Source organism: Ctenocephalides felis, unplaced genomic scaffold (genome assembly GCF_003426905.1).
Source record: "Ctenocephalides felis isolate EL2017-DRISC unplaced genomic scaffold, ASM342690v1 CF-g0.4_SCAFFOLD_03570, whole genome shotgun sequence".
NCBI classification, from domain to species: Eukaryota; Metazoa; Arthropoda; class Insecta; order Siphonaptera; family Pulicidae; genus Ctenocephalides; species Ctenocephalides felis.
The window spans coordinates 26638835-26659441 of record NW_020539724.1 but is presented as its reverse complement, the minus strand read 5'-3'; the positions used below and the strand labels follow the sequence as shown (position 1 = coordinate 26659441).

The 20607-nt window shown below is 29.2% G+C and overlaps 1 protein-coding gene across 1 annotated transcript; it reads left to right on the top strand.

Moving 5' to 3' along the window:
- Positions 1–15153: 15153 nt before the first annotated feature.
- LOC113383229 (CUE domain-containing protein 1-like) lies at positions 15154–20385 on the top strand. Its single transcript, XM_026621480.1, has 4 exons — positions 15154–15515; positions 18206–18302; positions 19796–20021; positions 20173–20385. Exons 1-4 carry the CDS (start codon positions 15214–15216, stop codon positions 20319–20321), a joined length of 774 nt encoding a protein of 257 aa, XP_026477265.1. The 5' UTR covers positions 15154–15213; the 3' UTR covers positions 20322–20385.
- The last annotated feature ends 222 nt before the right edge of the window (positions 20386–20607 follow it).

The window sequence follows — 20607 nt, the reverse complement described above, 5'->3', positions numbered from 1 at the left end:
AGTTCAATTATAAAAATTGTTGATTTGTAAAAATTTGCTTTTAGAAAATACTCCGAGTTATCGTGTTCGTTCGTTTTTAATAAATCCACTCGGAATACTTTTAATCACTCACAAATTAATTTATTTTTTATTGATTAAGCCGATTATTTACACATATTGGGAAGTTCATGTAACTTGCCTCAAGGCAAAATACCAATTCCAACCAGTTTTATATAGTTTTGAAAGATGATATACCAATTATGGAAAACTTCGATTTTTTCGAGACCATTTTTGTAATTCAATTTGTAATTTGCTATAAAATTCGGCATCATCTATTCATTCGGCAAAAATTTTTTACAACGAGCATCTTTTTTGATATGAGAATAGATCTAAAGAATATAGTGAATAGTTTTCATGGAATTATGACTTGGTGCGTGCCTTAAGGCAAATTGTTGGAACTTTCCGTACCGTAATTAAAAATTTTGGTACGGAACCCCAAAAAAAAATTACATAAAATGTGTACACTTTATGAAAGTCTCTATAAAATATCTGATAATTTGATATGCATATTTCTAATGATTATTTTTAACCGCCAGAAGGCGTTTTTTAACTTTCCGTAGAGCAAGTTATTGTAATCGTCAAAAATCGTCAAAATCGAAATTGAAAATTTTTAATTTTTCGACGTTTTGAAGGTTTCTGAACATTTTGGCATACATCAGAAAAAATGGATGTGTGTGTGTGTTTGTGTATGTATGTATGGGTACAATTTTTTGTCCACGTTTTCGGGCGCACGGATCAACCGATTTCAATGGTACAAAAAACATTCGATTCCTATTGATAGGGAGATGTCCTGATTAGTTTTTGGCTAAGACAGGTCCAGCCGTTTCGGAGATATGAAGCAAAGAGTGCAGAAAATAGATATCAGGTTTTTGAGAGATCGGAGTATCCGTTTTGAATGATCCAAAAAACATTCAATTCATAATGACGGGGAGAAGGGGTGATTAGTCTTTGGCAACGCAGGTTAAGCGGTTTCGAAGATACTGAGTTAAATGTGCAAAAAATGGCAGTTTTTGAGAGAACTAAGCGTTCGATTTAAATGATTCAAAGAACTTTCTGCTTGTTTTAAAAAAATAATTGCTTTTGGAAAAAAATGTTTTTATGATACAAACATTTTTTTTTTCAAATTTTTTTTTCAACATTTTTTTTGTATATAGAAAATAATTCTGATTTTAATTGTAAATTTGACTTATTTTCTATTATACTTCAAACAAATATTTTCAACGTTGCAATTCAGTTTATATAATTTTTATAAATATTAGACAATGTTACAGTATTTATTTATAATAATCTATTTGAAAACATTTAATATTCCTCGAAAATTTCGTTACGGTACGGGAAGTTCCAGCAACTTGCCTTAAGGCACGATGCCATACACACCACTAGTTTAACTTGTTTCCATTGAGAGTCCTTAACTGCTAGACCTGTCTTTCCAAAAATTTAATCAGTTCTTTATCTTGTCAATACAAGCGCGTCTCCTTATCAATACGAATTGAATGTTCTTTCAATTATTTAAATCAGTTTATCCGTGTTCTCGAAATCGTCGACAAAAATTTGTATCCGCACACACACACACACATACATTCATTTTTTCTAAGGTATGCCAAAATGTTCAGAAACCTTTGAAACGTAAAGATATATAAAAATTTTCATTTTCGACTTTTTTGCGATTACTATAACTTGCCCTATGGGAAGTTAACAATTACAAAAAATGCATTTTTTCTATAATGAATTTTTTTCAAATGTTTTGAAATTTTTTAAAATTGTTCAAAATTAAAAAAATGGACAAATTTCTTGTGAATATACACATAAGTTGTTTGCAGAATACGCTCGTCGCCCAATTTTACGAGCACCTATAAACTTACGGTATTTATAATAAATAATCTATTTGAAAATATTTAAAACAATTGTTGCTTTGATTCCTATTTCTCGAATGTTTAGTTACGGTATGAGAAATTCCAGCAATTTGCCTTAAGGAACGATGCCATACACTGCTAGTTTTGGCTCACTTTTACCACATGTCTAACCGTGATTTATATAAGCTTTTAATATATTATTAGATAATTTACAAATATATTGAAATTTAGAGTAGCTTCAAATATCAACATTTTCATTCTTCTTATATTTTTATTAGAAATCATTTACATATATGCCTACTTCATCAGTCCAATTCATAGAAACGAGTTTTTGATTATGTGAAATGAAGTTGAAAACATAATAAATTTTTGTTTTTTATATATTTCGGCACGGCTGTAATTTATCATATTCGGGATGTTGATAAAATAATTTCTGATGCTCAGTGACACTTTTATAACTAATAAATAAGGTACATAACATTTATATATGGAACATAAACATTCATTTACGCAATTTCACTTTGTTCGAAATAGATCCATTCAGTTTATAATTATTACATTGATATAGGTCATAAAAGAAGATAAAACTTGATAGGGAAACCGGCTATATTACGTATGTTCGTATCGTTTATTAATGGGCATTAATTTTGAATACAGTTTAAAAGTTTTGTAATCATAAGCTCAAAAAGTTAGTTCATTTTAGCTAAACTAAGTATACTACGCACAGAAAAAAAAGTGCGCGTAGGGTTCACACGCGATTGAAGTAAAACTTATTTGCTTCTGTACAAGATGGCATTTAAGTAAAAATAAATACATCGTATAACAATTTTGAATAATGTTTATTAGTAATATGGTAACACTCGTGGTGCACACATTTATTAGTGTCAACCATTATACACATTTAAATAATGATAATTTATAAATTATATATTTAAAAACAATAATGTAATTAAAGTCTTACTTCAAATATGACATGATATGTTTGTTATTGTAATCATCATTTAGAAATGAACCTTCGTTAGAGAAATGAAGTAAGTGCTGATTAATATATTCTATAATGTTCGTTCACACGTTCGTTCGGATTATGTTAAACAACGCCTAAACAAATATTGTTTTTGCAACTTCACTCATCTTGTAATTGTGTTTGAAGAACTTCATGTAATTAAAATTAACATACATTCATTGACTGCTTGTATTTTATTTTAGTTTTTTGCTGGCGATATAATGTCATCTGTCTTGCCTAAAAAATATTTTCCATTTTAATAATAACTTCAAAGATTTATTGAAATTACGAATAATCTCTTATCAATAAACTTACGTTTAGCACACGGCCCAAATCTTTAATTTGTTTTATTATTTTCAAGGAACAGGGTAAAATATTCTTCTGATACAGGCATTTTTCATTAAATCAAGATTTGTACTACTAATCACAATCGACCCGAATAAAAATGAGTCATCGAGAGCGAATGACGAACTGTTCGGGCGTAACGAACTTTCGTCGCATTTGTACGGATTTACACCATAGTCGCGCCTAAAGAAGTTTTACTTCAAAAACATTCACGTTGTATACCCGCACAGCATCAACAACTACTAAAAATCGTTCATTAAATATATGCTGCAAAACTCTAAAAATAGTGGTGCAAGGCATTGTGCCTTATGGTAAATTCCTGTAATGCAATTTAATTCTTTTCAAAAGCTTCAAAGTTTTTTGAAAATTTTGAAAAAAAAAATATTTTGAAAATTTTGAAACTGTTTGAAAATTTTACTTTTTCTTTTAACATTTGGAAATTTTGACTCCTTTTCAAAATGACCTCGCTGCTTAGCTGTTTTAAAGGTAAAATGCGGAAGCGCATAAGCGCCACGTCGCATTCTAGCGATTGAACATTATAAATCTTGTACAGAATCCATATAAATGTAAACAGTATTTGTACTTATTACTAAAATTTGTATGAGATATCTGATTCACATTTAGCTCTGTATCTTCGAAATAGCTCCTGCCTTTGCCAAAAACTAATCACTCCTTCTCCCTATCATTACAAATTGAATGCTTTTTAACTTCCCGTAGGGTAAGTTATTGTAAAAATCGAAATTGAAAATTTTTGCATTTCTCGACGTTTTGAAGGTTTCTGAACATTTTGGTATACCTCAGAAAAAATGAATGTGTGTGTGTATGTATTTATGGATACAATTTTTTAACTTCCCGTAGGGCAAGTTATTGTAATCGCAAAAAAATCGAAAATGAAAATTTTTATTTATCTTTTTGTTTCAAAGGTTTCTGAATATTTTGGCATACCTTAGAAAAAATGTATGTATGGGTGTGTATGTGTATGTGTGTGTGCGTGTGTGTGTGTGCGGATACAAATTTTCGTCGGCGATTCTGGAAACACCGATCAACCGATATGAATAATTCAAAAAACATTCGATTCGTATTGATATGGGGACGTGCTGATTAGTTTTTGGCAAAGGCAGGTCTAGCCGTTTCGAAGATACGGGGCAAAAAGTGCCAAAAATGGTAACTCAATTTTTAAGAGAACGGAGCGTCCGATTTTAATAATTCAAAAAACATTTTACTTGTATTGACAAGATGAAGAATTGATCCAACTTTCGTGAAGTCAAGCCTAGCGGATTCGGAGATCCAATAAAAAAAGTAAAAAAAAAATGTCATTTTGCGGTCAAAAATGATCATTAGTCATATGCACATCAAATTATCAGATATTTTATAGAGATTTTAACAATAAGTATAAATTTTGTTTACACTCCTATCGGTTCCGTTAGACGGCGACGCGGCGCTTACGCGCTTTTATATTTCGTCTCTATGCTGTTAAAGCTGTACGTTTGCTCTGAAAAAAAGTTCAGAATTTCCAAATTAGGTCAAATAAGTTCTTTATTTCATCCGACTTGAATGGTTCAAAGAACATTCGATTCCTATTGATAGGGAGATGTGCTGATTAGTTTTTGATAAAGGCAGGTCCAGCAGTTACGGTGATAAAGAGCAAAGAGTGCAGAAAATAGATATCGAGTTTTTGAGAGAACGGAGCATGATTGGAAGAAGTGGTTATTAGTTTTTGGCAAAGGCAGGTCCAGCTGTTTCAGAGATATAAAGCTAAATGTGCAATAAATGGCAGTTTTTGAGAGAACTAATCGTCCGATTTGAATGGTTCAAAGAACTTTCTGCTTGTTTTAACAAATTAATTGCTTTTGGAAAAAAAATTGTTTCAATTTTTTTTTTTCAAGAATTTTTTTTTTCAGAAAATATTTTTTTTGTATATAGAAAATAATCCTGATTTTAATTGTAACTTTGACGTAAGTTCTTATATATTTTAAACAAATATTTTTAAATTTGAAATATTAGACAATGTTACAGTATTTATTTATAATAATCTTTTTGAAAACATTTAATATTCTTCGAACGTTTCGTTACGGTACGGGAAGTTCCAGCAATTTGCCTTAAAACGCGATGCCATACACACCACTAGTTTTTTATTTAATTTCATGTTGCAATCTGTTTTTTATGAACAATAAAAGCAGAGACTTGTAACTATAAATATCCTACCATATAAACTAGAAGAAGTAGCAACGCCCAACGGCGTGTCTACTAGGTATATATAACACATATTAATAAAATATTGTTATTTCATTAATATGTGTTATATATACCTAGTAACACGCCGTTGGGCGTTGCTACTATCTTCTTGTTTATATTGTAAGATATTTATAGTTACCGGTCTCTACTTATTGGCATTTATATTTATTTCGTTTCATTTTTATTTATATTTTATTTTTATTTCTAGAAGCAACCACTGTAATTTGATCTTCTATTGTGAGCAAGCTTGTGTCGTTGTGGATGATCCATGATGGGGTGTTGCGAGGAATGCTTAATATATATTATTAATGCTTAATAATATTTGCCTTAGGATTTTATTTTGAGCACGTTGGATGATGTTTAGGTTGTTCTTTTTTGCGGACCCCAAAATTAGAAACCGTAGGTTTATATAGGCGTGAGTACCACCTTGTATATTAACAGTTTATTGTATACTGAAAGTTCAGAATTTTTATTTAGTAGCCAGTAATTTTTTTTTAAAGATTTATCTATTTGCTGCCTTTTATTAATTATATGTATTTTCCAATTTAATTTTCGGTCTAAGTAAATCCCAAGATACTTTAGAGATTCCTTGGTCGGAATAACTGAATCATTAAGCTTAACTGCTGGGCAACTTTGATTGCTAAGCGTGAATGTCAGATGAACCGATTTTGTGCTGTTGGCTTCTTTTCTCCATAGTGAGAAACATTTTTCAACTATGCTGAGATGTTGCTGAAGATTACTTGATGCTGTCAGTCGATCTTTGTTTGCGGCGATGATACGCGTATCATAGGCAAATGCGGCTAAGCTCGCGTTAGTTGAGATTGAAAAGTCTGATGTGTAGATTAGAAACAGTGTGGGGGCGAGAACGGAATTTATATTGGTGATATTAAATATGGAATCGGCGACACTGACAAAGAATTTTTTATTTTGTAAATTTGATTTTATTAATAGAAATAAAGTATCTGGCAAGCAACTTTCAACTCTATATAATAGGCTTGCATGTCAGACCTTGTCGAATGCTTGCGTAAGATCTAGAAAGGCCGTAGGGCAGTATTCTTTCTTCTGTAATAAATTATTAACTATGTTTACAATTCTATAAACTTGCTCTATTGTTGAATGTTTGTGGCGAATCCCGAATTGATGGTTTAGAATTAGATTATGGTCTAGCGGTATCTCTTCCATTAGACAAAGAATTTGTTTTTCAAAATGTTTTGAAATGCAAGGTAGCAAGCTGATCGGTCTATAAGATGACACTAGGTGAGAGTCCTGGTAATTTTCTTGTATTTGCATTTAAAATTAGTTGCATTACTTCATTTACAGTAAAATGTTTAACGGTCTGGGTTAGGGTCGACGGCGAGTGCTGAAGAAAATTGAAAATAAACATGGATGTTTTTTGGATCGCATTTGCTCGGATGAGGCTGGAAAGTAAGGCGTAAATCTTCGGCGAGATTGTCAGTTTTTTCTTTAGTCTCCTTGGCCAAGAATGTGGGCCGTTAAAGATCTTTGGTCGCTCACCAGTGGTAATAGTTTGTATCACAGCTTCCTGAATTATTATGTAAAATTTTTTTTGAGAGAATCATTTTTGTAATTTATTATTAAAGATTTGAGATTCTTGCATGTTCTGTTGCATTTTTGTTGTCTGTTGTCTTTGGGTGATCTGGTAATTCGCCAAATTTTTCTTAATTTTCTTTTAAGTGCTATGGTTTTTTTATTATTTTAAATGGTTCCATCTCGTAATATTCGCTGTTAGTCCTGATAATAACTGCTGTTCCGCCAATTGGTCTGCCACCCGGATAGTTAGTGTAGTATAGTAATTAGTTTAAAAAACGTATGTTATGGTGTAAATCGGTGAAATGTGTTTCGGAGATTAACATATTGTCTATGTTATTGTTCGATAAAAATTATTTAAGTTTGTAAATATGGTTGTTCAAGCCTTTCGAATCCCATAAGCAAACTTTTAGGGGGCGTCCATTAGTGATCGATTTTTTAGAGAATTTAAGACCCCCCCTCCCCCTTGGTGATACGTGGTAATATTCAAAATTAACCCCCCTTTCCAATCAAACATCACGTGTATTTTTGATTCCGCGAAAAAATGTAAAATTTTTGTTTTGTTGTGAATGTTTGGATTAAAAAAAAATCAGATAAAAATAAATACACGTGATTTCTTACTATATCTCTCCCTTCCCCACGTGATATTTAGTGATTTTTTGTCTTATTCGTTGTTTTTGACGTTTGTTAAAATTAAAATTAGACGATTTAATTGATACAACGATAGAGTACCTTAATAAGGTCATAATGAACATACCAAAGCATTGAAGTCATACGGAAACTGGTTCAATTATAAAAATTATTGATTTTTGAAAATTTGCTTTTAGAAAGTACTCCGAATTAACGTTTTCATTCGTTTTCAATTATGTGTAATAAATCCACTCGGAATACTTTTAATCACTTATAAATCAATTTATTTTTCATTGATTAAGTCGATTATTTACACATATCGGAAAGTTCATGTAACTTGCCTCAGGGCAAAATACTAATACCAACTAGTTATTTTTTGTTTCGAGTTAAGCAATATTGAACAATTATGCAACTTGCCCTGTTAAATTTATCTCAAAACAATATGAATGAATGAATGGAAACATACTAGAGTTGTTTTGTCCTCCCTTATTACTGAGATGAATCACAAACACATTTTAAATATATGCATTCATTACTGTGTTGCAAAATGGTTAACGGGCTAGTGCAAACAAAATATATTTTGTGTAATCAATATTATAAATTGTTAGGTGTTTCATAACATATGCAAATATCAAACCTGTAAACATTTATTGTTCTCTTTGAAAATATTTCTGTGTTCCAAAAAATGATTGAAAGTGAAGAGAAGCTAGTGTATGGCATCGTAGGTTAAAAAAATAGATAGTCTGATTTTTTGCTTAGAAATTCAGTACTTTAATTAAATATTTTAAAAATATTCTTGTTGAACTCATCTAAATGGACAAAAAAGCGCAAACATGCAATTCAAAAATATTACTCAGCAAGTGAAACTTTAATGATCTACAAATTTTATATTTTTAATTTATTCATTTACAATCTTTTTAAATTTGACAAGTAATAAATATAAATGTGAACATTTTATTTGTATTTTGATACTTTTGTCTTCGAAATATTTTGATTTTCAATACTGATCTAAGCATTATTAAAAGGTCGCTAACTTTAGTTTATAGCATAATAAAACACATAGCATCATAACATCCACACCTGACACCTGTAATGATAAACTTGATAAGTTAATAGTTATTTACTGTTAATGTCTTTATATTAATGTCATTCCATTAGTTGTTGATATCCTATATATGAAAATGGAGCTCTCGATAAAATGATCCGCTAAAACTCAAAAACGGCTAAACTGATTTGGCCAGTCTTAGTCTTGAAAAATTTGTGCTAATCAGTAGGTTGTCGGAAAGGTGAGATATTATTTCAAAATCGCGTACAAACTTTACATTTTTAGTTTGAATTTTTTTGTAGAATCGTAATTTGAATAAAACAATGGACGGTGGCTAATACGCCAAACGTTTTTGACAGATGATGTTCAATTACGTTTAATTGAAAGTTTTACGTGAATATTATTTAATTATGATTAAATTGTAGTAAGTAGTTTTGTTTTGTAGCTTTATTTATACACAAAATCGTTATTAAACGAGCCGTAAGTGTTACTAGAAACTCGAAATATCAACTTTTTTGAAATGTTAATATGAAAATACATTTTTTGGCGTTGTAGCACTTTTTTGGCAAATCATATTTTTCTCAAACACGGTGCTCTGAAAGATCTCATTTATATAATTATATACTTATTGGTATTTATAAAACATTTTCTAGGTTATTCTAGTTAAAAATGTAATTATTTTGTAAAATACCTTTAAAATTAAAATAAGACATTAAACCTGTTTGCCACCTGGCCGTTCCAAGTTACTCGGCTTATAGAGTAAAGAGGTCTAAATAACAAATTTTTGAAAAACAGCAAAAAAGCACATTTCTACAATGATAAAGTAGCTTGCAGTTTTACTGAACGTAGTCAGATATTTGTTCGTTTGAAATGTGTTATTTGTTGTGATATAATTGTTATGGTTTTCACAATATAGTTTATATTTGCTCAAAGTCAAATTGGACTTTTGTGCCTCGCTCTGCTCTACATATATATACTTTTTATTAAGTTTACTTTAATTCATCGAATGTTACTTGAAACTTTTTAAAAAGCAGGTCAAAGAAGAAATACTTAATTTATTTTTTATCTCTCCTCGCAGAAATTTGAAAATTTTGTATAAGCTCAGTAGTGTTATTTACAATTGTACACAAAATCCAGAATTCAAAAAGAATTTGAAAAACTTGAAACAAAATCAATAAGTCGAAAGACCAAAAAAGACTTGGATTGGATTATACTATCTATAGAAAGTGTATAAAACTTCCAGTTTGATTGTATTGACAATTTTTATAATATTTCATTGTAAATAGCATTCAACACCACATCCTTATACACTTAAAGTATTAATATTTTTAATTCTCTAGAAATTGTTTAGAATATACCTTACTTAGCAAAACAACATTTGCCGGATCAGCTAGTTCTGTTATAAAGATGTATTCGCTTTAAACACTAGCTGCTATTCTAACATTGATTTATGCATATAATCAATAATAAACATATTACGAGAATTCATTATTCGATAAAATAATAAATGCATCATTCCGTACTTTTCCATATTTGCGCGGAGCTTTAATTATATACATACAAAAGTATGCATTTAAACAAATTATGCATGTATGCGTGTATTGAAATACATTCAATTCAGAGGATGCAAATTATTTGAGTTGTTGATATTTGATTTGTATTATTTATTGGTTCAGTAAATCGATAGGTTACAATTATATAATTGAATGTAAAAATGATCGTTTCATAAAAGTAAAACGACTTTTAGCTATTTAGCCCGGTCAATTTGAGCCTAAAATAAGGTAAAGGTTACTATAATTCATATTGGGCTGTAACTTGGCAAAATTGTTTAAAATACAATTATAAATGAAATCTCAAAAGTCGATCGATGCGAGCTAAAAAAACAGGGCACAAGGTCAAAAGTCGAGAAACGACCCTTTTGCGATTTTTAGCTAAATGGTCAGTTTTATCGCAAAATTACCTGAGATAATATTGTAGAGCATAAAATTATCTACAAAAAATGAATGAATACTTTTTTTGCTCAGGGCCACCGTTTTCAAGATATATCACTTTGAAGAGTGCGTATGTGCGGATTCAATATTGTGCTTAAGTTTTTGAGAGCACGGATCGACTGGCTTAAATGATTGATTTAGGGCCTGGTTTAGGGATTTAGAAGCTGATTAGCATAAACACATTTGTAACTTGTAATAATGGAATAATTTACTAATTACTTATTTGAATTTGTCGGAAAAAATATTCTCAGGCATATGCACATCAAAGATTTTATTATTAATTTCCCGTATTTAGTTCCCATATGGACTTATGGAATAGAGCTATGGGGCTGTACCTGCAAGAGTAACATTCAAATAATCCAGAGAGTTCAAAACAAAATACAGAGTATGATCTGCTCTGCAGGGCTCCATGGTTTACGTAAAAATTATAGGCAACATTGATGTTTAATAGACGGCATTTTACCTATATCCTATGCTATGACCATAAATAAATCACAGAGGAAGACGAGTTTTGTACGATAAATTTAGGAAATAAATATTTTAGTCATGCATAAACAAAAAAATATTTATTTATACATGTACAGATATGACTAAAAATTTTGTTTAATCATTGGCATTAAAATAAATTGGCATTAAAATATTGAAAAGAAATTTGTTCTAAAAATTGTAGGGTATAATTTTAAATATAAAATTTTAAAGAACTTATTTGTTTAAAGGGATAATTTAAGAGTTAACTGTGGGAATTGAGAATGATCATTTTATTTAAAGCAGTTCTACATTTACCATCACTCATAGTTTGGTGTAAATAGTAATTCAAAAAACAATAGTTATTATTTTTAACTAAATGGTAAATATTAGTATAGCTAAAAAATTTTAGGCGTGGGCACAGGACAACGTCTGACGGGTCATCTAGTATATATATATATATATATATATACTATATATAAATATAAAAATATAAGATGGTAAAGTAGAGTGAACCAAAAGAATCTTATCAATCATTAGACAACAATTTTGTTTATGAAAAGAAAGGTAGGTGCATTAAACCTGTGAGGTAAATACATCTGAATAATGCTCCAACTTTAAATGATATTTGTAAAAGATGATTCAAAAAGTGTATTTAATCTGTTTTATCTGAGAAGTCACGTTAGAATTATGATATAAAGTTTCACAGAGGGGATTACACAAATGGCTGTAGGCGCTCGTTTTTAAAGCGTGGGATCGAAGAAAAATTTGAAACAATTCATCACTACAAATCTGAAACAACGAAGCCGCTCAATTAATTCTGTACTTAATTTTTTGTGAAAAATTTTATATTTTGGTCAGGCGTAATCATGGTATTTCATTTAATATAAATTAAATGTATTTACGTGAGATCATTGATTTAAAAAGTCACTTAAATAATGGAGCAAAATTCTAATTGTTTTACTATCAATTTTAAAAAATCACTTACTAAAGCTAAAAGCAACAAAATTATAATAAGGTAATACATTGACAGGAACGTATTTTAAACTTCCCATAGGGTAAATTATTCTAATCGTATGAAAATCGAAATTGAAAATGTATGCATATCTTTACGTTTCAAAGGTTTCTGAGCATTTTACCATACCTCAGAAAAAATTGATGCGTGTATGTGTGTTTTTCGTCGACGTTTTTAAGAGTACCGCTCAACTGGTTTGCATGATTCAAAAAGCAATCGATTCCTTCTGGGGGATGAGGGCTGACTAGTTTTTGCGAAAGCCGTTTCCGAAATTAGAAGCAAGGAGTGCAAAAAATGGAAATTAAGTATTTAAGAGAGGAGATCATCCGATTTAATCAAAAAAACATTCAATTCGTAAAGATGAGAAGACGTGGTCGGCGATTAGTTTTGGGAGAGACAGACCCAGTCGTTTCAGAGATAAGGAGCTGAAAGTGTAAAAAATGACAGTTTTTGAGAGAACTGAACATCCAATTTGAATGTTTCAAAAAACTTTCTGTGTGTGCCTGTGCTGACGAAACCTTTGTTTTTAAATTTCCAAAAAAAATTTTTTTTTTGAATATCGAAAATAATTCTAATACTAGCTTCTAAAGCTCACTTATAACCTTCAAATAAATAATTTTAACTTTAAACTTCAGTTTATATAATTCTTATAAATGTAAGACAATGTCCTTAATATTAAATCCGATTGCTGAAGTTTTGTTTACTTACTTTTCTGTAAAAATATATAAATAGCCTAAGAGCCAGCGAACTATTTGACTCACCTGTTTTCACAAAGCTAGAATTTTTTTTAATGATATTTTATTATCGGCCCATTAAGAAAGTACAGTTCTGGCAGTCATTCCGCGGTGGCGTCATCATCCCTTCAATTTTTGAAAATGTAAAAAAAAATTTGTTCATAACCTGCTCCCACAAGGCTCAAATTTTGAGGTTGTATTCTTCCAACTGTTCATAAAGTATATGTGAACAGCCAGCCCATTCTGACGGTTGTAAGAGTCTGCCAGTCGAGTACATAATAGTCACGACGCACGAGGGTGTGTGCGCATTGGCATACATAATCGACTCCACACTTATATTTAAATAACTTATACGCCATTTTGATAGACTTTTTAAAAACATCCGAAATACCAAATTTTAACCTTGTATCTCACCTTATGGCCGAGATATTATTGAAAAAATGCCAAAGTGGCCCCTTTTGCAAACTCAATTTTTGGAGTAACCATACAAGATATCAAAAAAGAAATTACGTGATTCTACTCACATTGGCTTAGAACCAATAATGTAGATTGATTGATGCTAAATAATTAAATATTTATTATTACCTAAAAAGGATAAAATAATTTTCCAACTAATGTTTTCTGATGGTGCGTTTTGTTTAATTACTTTTTTATTAGCGTTATTCGAAAGCCATCAATTTTATTTTTTCTTTTAGTACTGCAAATATTGCTCAAATCGAATTTGTGGAACACATTGCAAAATTGAACAAACCAGAGCCAGTACACACGCGCAATAGTAGCCCGCATAGAATTCAATCGGTCGGGAAGCAGTGGGCGATGCGCGTATCAAATTTGCGCGACAATCAGCCAAGTCGTTTCTTTGTAAATAGCAGAAAAGTGAAAAATTTTTTGTCCACGTTTTAGCCCGCAATTCTGAATCGATTAAGAAAATTCAAAAACCGTTCGAAAGATATTGGTTGGGAATCGTGCTGGTTAGTTTTTGGTAAAGATCGGCCGGGCCGTTTTCTTGTAATAATACAATAATATAATTGCTTTTTTGATGATAGATCGATAGATAGAGTTATATAGATCATACTAAATTATTACGGACCTACGACATGTCGTTTAATTTCAAAAATTCTTCAAAGTTTGCAAGAATTACTATCGTTTTTTTGGCATTTGTCAAAATTCCGAAAGTCAGATTTCAGAAATTTAAAAGCCATTTGATGTATTTCAATAAGGACTATCGTTTGTCAGTTTTGTGAGACGATCTGCCGAACCGTTTTTTTGTAATTTGAAAAAAGGTGTTCAACTTTTTGTCTACTATCGAATCGATTTTAAAAAATCAAAAACTGTTCGAAAAATATTAGTTGGGAATGATACTGATTAGTTTTAGGTAAAAATCCACCGAGCCGTTTTCTTGTAACTAACTGTTGAAAAAAAAATTTAAGCCGATTTTTATGGAACTTTTTTTGGCGATATATATCATGGTCTTATAGAACTTACTGAAATATTACGGCCTTACGACAAGTAGTTTAATTTTAAAAATTCACTGCAGTTTGAGACAATGAGTAGTTTTTCTGGCGTCTGTTAAAATTAAAATTAGATGATAGAGTACTTGGTCTTAATGAACATACTAGACCATTAAAGTCCTACGGAAACTGGTTCAATTATAAAAATTATTGATTTTTGAAAATTTGCTTTTAGAAAATACTCCGCGGTTCCGCGGAAACGCGTGTTCGTTCGTTTTAATCATTCATAAATTAATTTATTTTTTATTGATTAAGTCGATTATTTACACTTATCGGGAAATTCATGTAACTTGCCTCAAGACAAAATACCAATGCCTACTAGTTAAATATTAAAGTGTAGAAATTGTAGAAGGCCATTTTACAGATTGAAAAAGTACTAGTAAAATTTAAGCTATGTTTTATTCAAACACCAAAGTACAATTTGCGTCAAAACGGAAATGGGGTTTTTATTTTAACGTTGTTGGCGCGCCTACATTCATATTCATTCTTTTTTTTATGTTGGCAATACAGTTTATCTAGGATCGTGTGCTGTCAAAAGTCGTGTAAAAAGTCTGCCAGTTTGACAGTTCACATGTGTCCAATCATGCAATATATTGTTTGTATTGGATTTCGATAATTAGATTAAAATCATAACAAACATCATTTCTCATAATACTACGATTATTCTTATATATTAAACATGGTTTATAAAGTTCTTCATAAACAATTACGAATGCATGTATTTGTGTGCGATGGAAATGTGTGATAGGAAATATATTGTTTGTTAATTGATCTTGGTTAAATCAGACCTTATTAAAAAATGGCTTATACAATGCAAATTGAATTCACTCAGGCCATGTCCGATTTTAAAATAATGTTTCCAGACATGGATAATGATGTGATTGAAGCAGTTCTAAGAGCAAATCAAGGCTCTGTAGATGCAACTATAGATCAACTTCTTGCAATGAGCACAGATAATTTGAATGAAAAATTAAGGCTTGAAATTGAACAAGAGGATCCAAAACATGTGGTAGAACCTAAAAGCAAACTTGCTATTTGCAATAACTCTGGAGCGAGTCCTAAAATCAAAAGTACTGTTCCAAATGTATCTTCCTCAATTGTGTATGTATTTTTTTCATTAATCAATATGAATAATTGTATAATTTTGTACCTCATGATGATAATTATTATATGATATAAATGTATTCTCGCATTTGCAAATTTTAATACATTAGAACCTCGATTATCCGGACCTCAGTTATACGGATTTATAGTATAAATTCTGTGCTTTAATATGATGATAATTATTCAATGACATAAGTGCATTTATGCATTTGCAAATTTTAATACAGATAACTGCTGTATAACACTGTAATTAAGTTCCAAAAAAATACCATGTTATACAACTATTTTTAAAAAACATACTACTTATAATTATACAACAAATATTATTAAAATTATTATAATTTTATAACAAATATTAATAAATTTATTACATTTTCTTAAGAAGTAATAAATATTAAATGAATTATATAATATTTTTCCATAATAATTAACAAGCAAGTGCTATCCAATGCGATTATATCCTTTGCTCATTTGCAAATTTTTGTACTACTTTCATTTCCATTTTTGTAATTAGTATTTTCGAAGGATATTTTTTATTTCTTTCTGTACTATCTTCATTTCCATTTCTGTAATCAGTATTTTTGAAAGATATTTATTTATTTCTTAATTGATTACAAAGCATATGCAAAGTTATCTTTATTCAAATTTTGTGGTCAAATTATTTGAAGGATCTTTGCTTAGGAAATATGACTAAATGTTTGGATAAGTCTAGACCTTTTTTTGAATAGAATTTGTGAGCTTGAATAAAAAATGTTAATGAGTTATTTTTCACAGGAGATTCATCACATTTATTGAACTATTGGACAACTAGATAATGTTTGCTTTTCATATATTTTACTAAATTTTTTATTCTATTAGGGTTTTTCAATTCTCAAACCCTGTTATAGCTTTAAAAGTACCTTGTTATATGAGGGATGATATCGATTCTCAACTTGTAGAAACACCATGTTATGCGGGAGTTACCAGTAGCTTAGCAAAATTTAAGAATCAAATGTAGTTTTTGAATACACACACATGCTATATACATATATATATATATATATATATATATATATATATGTATATATATATTGTTAAATATGAACAATACAAAACTCAGATTCTTAACACACACTTTATTTGGTAATTACAGATGTTTTGAGACCATGGTATGCCTCATCTTCAGTGTAATTTCAAAACAGTTACTTATATACTAACACATTATTTAATATTTTATTTAAATTATATTTAATTTTTAAAAATACAAAAAACATCAACTATCACTTACAGAGTTTGACACAGTACTAAAACTTGTTAATAGATACAGAAATATTTTAAACAAATCTTAAGTATATCGAAATGAAGAGACAGGATGGGTATTATTATAATGTAAACAAATGGAGTGCGCCAAATCAACAAATGTGAAAACAGATTAATTTATTGAAGAGAATAAAACAAATGAAAAAAATAATATAATGATGCTTATCTAAGAGTCGTGTAAAAAATTTGTGTTGATTCTCAGATTTACGCTATTGTTAGTCCGAACTATTAACATTGATTCTGCCATGCTCCGTTTAAATAAGTCTTTTTCATGGAATAAGATTTGGGGTTTATCAAAATCAAACTTATGGTTGTTGATATTAGCATGATCCACAAGTGTACTTTTCAATTTTTTATTATCTATTTTTTTGCATTGTAATTCATACTGCCTGAGTCGTTTATCTAAGTTCTGACAAGTTTGGCCTATATAATAACAACTACAATCCAATCTATTTACTTTATAAACTACATTTTTCTTTTTTGTTAAAGGAGTTTCGTCTTTAATGTTAGAATATAAAATTTTTAATTGTTTCAATGAAGAAAAAGTAATATGAATATTGTGTTTTTTGAATAGTCTTTTTGATAACTAGTTAAAATTATTGTCAAGATATGGAAAATTAATAAAAAAAGTTTTTTCAGTAACAAGTGTTTGGTCATGATCTTCTGGTGTCTTATCATAAGGCGGTTCACATTAACTTATATGGAAAATTATTGCCAAGTAAGATCGTTTTAACTAATTTCATGTTTATGTCATGAAACAAAGGATCTGATAATAAAATAGCGTAATCTACAAGATTTAAAATGGTAGAAATTTTTATATTGAGAGGAACATGCCTTAATTAAACTTAATGTACCTCCCGGACCAACTATTTTTTCTGTGCCAATCTGTAAAACATACACCGCCTCTATTAATCAATTTTACGTCAAGAAAATGTAATGAAGAATCATTTTCTAGTTCTTGAGTGAATTGTTGCGCGCACTACATTTGTTACATTATAGTAATACCCATCCTGTCTCTTTATCTCGATACTTAAGATTTGTTTAAAATATTTCTGTATCTATTCACATGTTTTACTACTGTGTCAAGCTCTGTAAGTGATAGTTGGTATTTCTTGTGTTTTCAAAAATTAAATGCAATTTAAATAAAATATTAAAGAATGTGTAGTAAATAAGTAACAGTTTTGAAATTACACTGAAGATAAGGCATACCATGGTTTCGAAACGTAATTACCAAATAAAGTGTGTGTTGAAAATCTGAGTGTATTGTTCATATTTAACATTTAATATATATATATATATATATATATATATATAATACAATATATATATTACACTACTTGGTAACTTTTCATGTCATTTTAGTCATTGCAATATATGATTTGTTATAGACATTCTGCTCCTCCTTTAAAGCAATTGAAAAATTGGAAGCCTCCCATCCTGGGTCCATTGCCAAGTGGATTTTTAAAATTACCACCATCAGTAGATGTGAGTGACATGTTTCAAATTATTATCTTTTATATTATATTATATAGCTTAAAGAATATATGTATTATTGTTTTACGAGAAGAATTATGTGCATAATGATATGTTTGATTTTTTCTTAAGAAGTATCAAAGTATTTGAACTTATTCTACAACCAAACATGGCATATACAACCATTTATTATTATTATATTAAACAAAAAGATACAAATAGAAGAGATTTTTTTCAACATCATACTTGAAATTGTCTTTGCACTATTAATACCATAATTTTTGTAATAGAAATAATACATAGATATGTTTTATTTGTATTAGCTCTACAGACTGAATCACAGACTTTCTTTTGCAATAATTCACTCGATTGCCCAAAACAAACTGAACAAAGGTATTTTATTTCACATGCTTGTAATAACAACTTAACTATCATTTTTAAAGAAATCTATATAATGATTTTTTTTAATTACTTAAGGATGATAATATATGAATTTGTCTATTTTTATGTACCACAATCGAGTTCAAAACTATTCTCAAGTTCCATTATATATTTCCATTTTTTGGCAAAATTGTAATAATATATATGTTGGCCACAGCGCAGCATGATTACAAGAGATTGTGATAACTTTAGTAAGTGATTTTGAAATAAAGGTTTATAGTCCATTAAAAGAAGAAATTCATATTTTTTTAATTTGACCTCAATATTTTTTTTTGTAAAGTACTCTTGTACTTTTATATATATATATATACCGAAAATTGTTCGATTTTATGATTTCTTCCAATAATATTAATAAAATATCCGTTTAAATATATTCTAAGATTGTTATTTAAGTTATTAATTTTTGAAATTTTCAAAGGTTAATTAATAAAAGAAACAATGGGTCTATGTGGTAAATCTGCACTTTTTGGAATGCCATACAATCCACAATTGGATGGAAAATCTCCAATTGATTATGAGTTTAAGATATCAGGCAGTCATATATACAACCAGGAAAAGTTATTGCAAATTGATTAAATTATTGATTTGGTATAATCTATATTTTATAATTTATTAAATATTCATGAGTTAAAATTATATTGTTAGATATTCTAAATTAAAAATAAAAATTTTGGGTGTAAAATCGCCGGTTAGCATCAATGGTGATATGAATATAGGTCAAAAGACATATTTTTACTTTTAAACACTTTTTTGCTTGAAATTAGAAACAAATAATGCAAATTTAAATACAGATCATACTTTATACTTTATAACATTACACTACTGTAAATTCTTCATTACTTATAAAAAAATGTTTTAATTTTAAAAAAATATATTTTTTATTTTATGTTATAAACATTTTAATTAAATTTTTGAAGAGACAGCTATAATATTCTAATCAGAGTTAGGAGTCAGTTTTTAATTACTTTTTTAAAACACAAAATTATAGCATACTTATATTTTACACCAGATAATGCTTATATAAGGTGTGCTATAATTATGATAATATTTTCTTTTATATTTAGAATACTTTGGCTTGTGACACTGATCTGGAAGATGAAAGAATTGCAATGTACTTGCAAAATGAAGAATTTATGGCAGAACTGAGATGGAACCAGGATTTTCTAACCGCTCTGGATAGTGATCAACCAATAACTGAAAGCAATGTAGCTGCAGCAAATCGTGCCAACAAAAAATCTGCAAACATTGATGAAGATCAATTTAGGGAAAGAATAAAGCATATGGGAAAATGTGAGTGATTACTATAGCAGAATATTCATTTTATCTGTTTTTTTTTTTTAATTCATGTATTTCTCATTTTATACTCTTTAATTGAAGTTTTAAGTAAATTATTAGGTGGTGCTTGCAATATAATTAAATTAATATGATAAAAAACTTTTAGTATCACGTAAAAAATTTGCCCAGTTGGCCAAGGTATTTCATTGGCAAGGCAACAAAAAAGGTGGAGGGGCTCGTCATGGGCCTGTTACAGATAGTTTATTACTTCAGGAAGAGCACAGTGACGATGAGGAACTTAAACGAGCAAAATAACTATAACAAGACAGGTATTATGAATATAATTATTGATCCAGAAAAGAAAAAAAAAATTCTTTATTTCCACATGTTTTATGAACATGTGGCCCATTTACAAGGGCATTTGTATGAAAGACTGTTATAAGGAAGTAGCATCATTATTATCTTTGAAATTTGTTTGTTTTATTAATGATTTTTAGTTTATTTAATGATTTAAACATTTTTAAAAACGTTTATGTAATTCTATATTGTTCAAATTTTTAAACGATTGAAATGTAAATATGATACTATTTAATGATGTGAT